The sequence below is a fragment of the Microtus oregoni genome, unplaced genomic scaffold, assembly GCF_018167655.1.
Source record: "Microtus oregoni isolate MIOR12 unplaced genomic scaffold, Mior012 000019F_ref0000042, whole genome shotgun sequence".
Lineage (NCBI taxonomy): Eukaryota > Metazoa > Chordata > Mammalia > Rodentia > Cricetidae > Microtus > Microtus oregoni.
This window is the reverse complement of record NW_024543078.1, coordinates 2,077,402-2,083,401: the sequence shown is the minus strand read 5'-3', so window position 1 is coordinate 2,083,401 and position 6,000 is coordinate 2,077,402. Positions and strand designations below refer to the sequence as shown.

At 39.3% G+C, this 6,000-nt stretch overlaps 1 protein-coding gene across 1 annotated transcript in view; it reads left to right on the top strand.

Moving 5' to 3' along the window:
- The first annotated feature begins 412 nt into the window (after positions 1–412).
- The window catches only part of Adgre3 (adhesion G protein-coupled receptor E3), a 61,182-nt gene continuing 55,594 nt past the window's right edge, over positions 413–6,000 (top strand). The window contains exon 1 of the mRNA XM_041669444.1: positions 413–486. Coding sequence (XP_041525378.1) covers positions 413–486 — 74 coding nt within the window. The remainder of the gene's footprint in view (positions 487–6,000) is intronic.

Below are 6,000 nucleotides of genomic sequence, written 5' to 3'. Positions count from 1 at the left end.
AAAAAAAAAAAAAAAAAAAAAGAAAAAAAAAAAAAAGAAACACATATCTAGCGCCCCTGTCGGACTAAGTACCCGAAGCTAGTCAGGTCATAGGTGTGAGGGGAGACCTGGCTGCTATATATCTGATAAATGGCTAAACCTGACTCTTGATGACTTATCCACTTAGAGTAAAGCTCAGAGAAGCTGCCGTAATAACTGGTGGATGGCAGAGACCCACAATTGGTCCCGGTGCAGAAAATAAGAGACAGCAGATGCTCAGTAGGACATCTACGTCACAGCTCGTCCCCAAGGTTCTGGGACCCTGGTGAAAGAGGGAACAGAAAGGTTAAGGGAGCCAGCAGCAGTGGATGGCTACAAGGAAGCAATGTCGCAGGCACAGCAGGGCAGGTGCACCTATATGTTTACAGCAGTTATGGCGACAACGCAAGCCCTGCACAAGCTCCAGACAGACCAGATTTCAGCATGGAAAGAGGAGGTGGCCATGAAGTATCCACACCAGCCACGACGCTGTGGGTGATTGATTCATAGCTGCCCAGAAAGGAGAATCAGTTTTTCTGTTTTGTTGTTTGGTTTTGTTTTCCTAAGTGTAGCTCCCGATACATGGACCACACTCCAGTGCAAGAACGCATAGACAGTACAAATTGGATTTAATGGGTTAAAAAAGGGGGAGGGGGTGGTGGCACAAAGTTTACTAGATGGGGAAGGGAGGTGGATGTGGGAGGAGGTGAAAAAGGAAGGATACAATCAAAACGCTCTGTATGAAATTCTCAAAAAACTAATAAAAATTATGATCTCAAAAAAAAGAGACAGAACAATCGTTACACTGATTACTTCCCATTCTACTATCTTTAAATATTGTTGAAAAACATATAACTACAATCATCAACACAATAGAGATTTGTGGCTTTTGTGGTTGCATTCCTCCTATATTCCTAGGGAATGGACTAGCTATGTTCACAGTAAGAATTGAGTGGGAATTGTAGTTGTGGCTCAATTGCACATCACTTGCTGAGCATATGTGGCACACAGCAGTCAGTACTTAGCACTTCCAAAAGTGGGGGTGCATATAAAATTAAGAATTCACCTAGAGATGCCTCTTCGAAGTTGAATGTGTAACTCTAGGAGCTAACACCATGCGGCCTGCAAACAGTCACCATTTGAGAAGTCATTTCCAATGCACTTGAATACGACCCGCCTTAGGCATTGCATTATCTATTTTACTCTGGTGAAAGGAGAACTAATTAGAATACATTAAGTAAACTCCTCAGCAAAATGTTCAGTCTTCTCATCTGACCTCTAGATTCCTTGAGAAAAGGGAGAACAAGATAAGAAGTGATGCAGTTCCTCTTTCGACAGCGCTGAGAACGTCCCAAACTCGGTGAGAAACAAAGATTCGCCATCTCTCTGGTAAGTAGTTTCTGGATTAACAACTAGCCATAGAAAATAGGAAAAATTTTATTGTGATTTAGAATCAGGAAAATCTATTTTAACTGGAAAGTTTTGCAAGGCGACCCTCCTTGCCACCCATTTTATTTCTTGAAGGGTAGGGTGTGGGCATTACTTCATCTCAAGTTCATTTTGCACATTTCTTGGGCAAGGACTTTGTGTATTTCTGTGGTAGGAATGAACCAGCAGGGCTGATTAGCGCACTTACTTTTTGTGAGTAATGGTGTGTGAAGAAGCTTAAAGTGAGCCATATGATAAATCTTGTTTTCTATTTTTGAAATTATAATTACATAATTTCTACCTTCACTTTCCTCTCTTTGATCCTTATGGTATACTCTTCCTTGCTCTATTTTCAATTTAAGGCTTCTCCATTAATTGTTGTTAAATTCATATGTGCATATATATATATATATATATATATATATATATATATTCCTAAATGCGACCTTCTCAGCCTGTATAATGTTACTGGGATGCATATTTTCAGGGCTGATCATTCAATATTAGGTAATCAGTTGGTGTGTTTTCCCTGGAGAAGACAATTTCTCCCATGCTCAGCATTCATTAGACACCAGTGGTGCTTGGTATGTGGCTGAGGCCCCGTGGTTCCTCCAGACTTTAACACGTCTATTGTTATCCTTTTCCAGCTTAAGTTTGGACAGTCATGGTGGTGAGACTTTCTGGGTGTAGCTTCTGGCATCACTAGAAGACTCAGTCTCACAGCATATTAGCTGACCCTCTGAATCTTACAGTCCTTTTTCCCTGCTTCCTCAATGCTCCTCTAGCCTGAGGTGTGGGAGGGGTTTGGAGATATATCCTTTGGAACTGGGCTCCCCAAATCTTCATTTTAATGAGTTATGTTTTTCCGTAGTCATCTTCACCTATTGCAAAAACCATTCCCTTGATGAGGGATAAGGACTATACTTACCTGTGGGTATAAGGGCAAATATTTACAATTTGTTTAGCAATTATTTTTCATTAGTAAAGTGGTGATTATAAGTTCTCATACAAGATCCATGGCTTAACTAACCCTAGGTAGTTAGTTGGCTAGACTTCCAGTACCGGGCATAATTTCCCTTCTGTTGAGTGGGTCCTTAAGTCTAATTAGACAGCTGGTAGAAGTAACTCCAAAGTATTGCCACTACTCCACCAGAAAGATTATCATGACAGGCTGATAACTGTTGTGGATAATCGGTGTCATAGCTGGGTACGACTGTTGGTGCCTTCCTATCTTGGGAGCTTTCATAGTGCCCTATGGGACCATGACAGCTGTACTTCAGGGAGGTTGCATTAAGATCAATTATCAGGATTTTTCTGGGCTTGTTCTCTGAAGAACATTGTACCTCAGTAGGAATTTACCTTTCTCCTCTGGGGAGCAATCAAGAGAAATCAACAATAGTCTGAATGTTTTAAAGTCTTGTTGGACACTCCTAACCAAATACTTTAAAAAGATGGCTTCTCACGACTGGCAGTTGTGGTAAATCTTCTGCCAGCTTTAAGGTAGGCAGGTAAAAATCAATCCATGAAGAGACAAGAGTGAAACTCGGCTCAGCCCGATTTCATTGTAACTGATGCTGGAGCAGGACTTTTAGAGTCTGGCCCAGATCATTTTCCTTTAGCCGTATTATGTTCAGCACAATTTTGAAAAAGCTATTCAGATTACAATGAACTCAGTCCCTAGTGCACAATTTAAAACACGTTTACACTGAGATTCCTCACAGAGCACACGTAGCTCCGTTCACAAGAATGTCCACGGTTCAGGGTCTGGGGAGTCTGACTGAGTGAACATAACACCTGTGTGGCAGGATTGGCCTGGCCAGAAGATAACACAGGGAGTCCTCAGGCTGTTATAAATCACAAGTGATCTCACTCATAAACGTGGGTCTTATGGTCTAAAAGCAATGCTCAAATTTAGGAAAAAAAGGAAAAAAGTAAAAGCATAAATTTGGGGAGATAAGGCGTATCCTGTTTCACCAGAAAGCAAAGGATCACCAGGTTTTAAAGGACATCATTCCTCCTGTCCTGGGAAGAGCAGTTAGTACCTCAGGTAAGCTCTTGGTTTAACTTTCCTGGGTACTCCAGTGTTTGTCTGTGTGCACAGGCTCCTTGCTCTTTATAGGTGTTGAGAATATTCTGGGTCTCCTCTACTTTTTATCATTATTAGCACAGATGGAACATTTTCATATATATACATACATAATTATATACAAACTTACATGTTTAGGTAGGCTTTTATCCCTTTTCCTCCTTCTATATTTATAACCATTACCCCTTCCTAATTAGAAACCAGCCTCCATTTTGCTCCTTGTTTGGTAAGGGAAGATTTGAGCCTTGTTCTTCCCTTCTCGATTGCTCTCCAGCAATGGCTGCTTTTGAATTTCTTGATTTCTGCCATTACCTCAGGGTACACTCTGAAGATTTGGAGGTAGGAGCCTTCAGCGATAGTGAGCATGGGAGGTTTCTCTTTTTGGGTGTGGGTTATTTCTTTATGATCATTTATGATCTTTTCTAGTTTCATTCTTTACATACAAACTCCATTATTTTATTTTTCTTTTTATCTGCATAGTATTCCTCAGTATGCATGTATCACATTTTCATTATCCATTTGTTAATTGAAAGATATTTAGCTTATTGCTATTTCCTAGCTATTGTGACTAAAGAAGCAACGAACAGAGCTGAGCAAGTATCTTTGTTGTCAGACGCCAAGTTCTTCAGACAAATGTCAAAATGTGGTGTAACTGGGTTGTGTGGTAGATTTATTTTTAGCCTTTTGAGAGTTCTTGATACTGATTTCCATAATGTTTGCACCAGTTTAGAATATGCACTGGCTGGTTTTCTGTGTCAACTTGACCCAAGTTAGGATCATCAGAGTGGAAGGAGCCTCAGTTGAGGAAAGCCTCCAAGAGATTCAGCTGTAAGGCATTTTCTCAATTAGCAACTTATGGGCAGGGCACAGTCCGTTGTGGGTGGTGGGGCTGCTGTGCCTGGGTTCTATAAAAAGGCAGTCTCAGCAAGCCAGGTAAAGCAAGTCTGTAAGCTGCTCCCCTTCACGAACACTACATCAGCTCCTGCCTCCTTCAGTGATGAACAGCAATGCTGAGGTGTAAGCCTAATAAACCCTTTCCTCCGCGGTTTGCATTATGGTCATGGTGCTTTCTTAGAGAAACCATAACTAAGATAGAATCCTACCAATAGTGAATGAGGTTCTATTTTCCTTAGGTCCCTTACAACATTTTCTATCTGCTGCTTTGTTGATCTTTGGCATTCTGATTGGAGTAAGAAGAACCTTCACAATTACTTAGATTTGCATTTTCGTAATTGTTGAGGAAATGAATTTTTTTAAAAGGCATTTCCTAGCCATTTTTCCATACTACTTAGAACTATCTGTTCAGGTCCCAGGCCCAGTTTTTGAGCGAGCCATTTTTCTTTGTGTTTGTTTCTTGTGTGTTGAGTTCTTTATATATTCTGGATATTAGTACTCTATTAGATGACTAGCTGGCAAAGAGTTTCTCAAACATTGAGTACTTCTTGACTCAGTAACTGTTTATCTGTGCAGCTTTTGAGTTTTTTTGAGTCCTACTTGACAATTGCTGGCCTTAATTCTTGGCCAAATCAAGTCCTACACAGAAACTTCCTTTACCTATATCATGTAGGATACTATGTTTTATTTTAGCCATTTAATGGTTCATATTTTGGCCTTTAATTCATTTGGAATTAGTTTTTGCATGTGGATACTCAGTTTTTCAAGCACCATTTCTTGAAGATGCTTTCTTTTTTCCAGGTTTTTTTTTCTGTTTTGTTTGGCATATTTGTCAAATATTAAGAGGATGAAATTAGTTATACTTATGTTTGGGTTCCCCCGCCACTGGTCTACATATCAGTTTTTGGAACTAGTACCAATTGCTCTAATTGCTATCACTCCGTTGAAAGCCTTAAGATCTGAAATAATCCCTCTAGGGTTGTTCTTTTCTGTTCAGGATTGTTTGGGCTATTGCGGATCTTTGGTGATTCCATATGAATTTTAAGGTAGGCTTTGCTATACCTGTGGACAATGAAATGGGATTTTTAAATTGGGATTGAAATGAGTCTGTAAATATCTTTTGTAGAATGTCATTTTTTAATGATGTTAATTCTATAAATATATTAGCATGGGATGTCTTCACATTTTATAGTGTCTTTTCACATCTTTTTTCAAAGGTTTAAAATTGTCATTGTAGAGGTCCTTCACTTCTTTTATTAGTTTTGTTCCTAGATATTTTAGTTTCTTTGAGGCTATTGTGGTTAGGCATGTGTCTATGATCCCCTTCTCTATGTTTGTTGGTAGTGTATAAAAAAAGTTACTGATAAGTACAAGTTGATTCTCTATCCTGCTACATTACTAAATTTGTTTATTGTTTATAGAAGTTTTCTGGTGAAATTTTTGGGATGTCTAATGTATAATAATATCTCATCTGCAAACAGGGGTAGTTTGATATCTTTCTCAATTTGTATCCTTTTAATTTCCTTCCCTTGCCTTTATGCACCAGCTATTACTTCAAGCACGATATTGAAAAG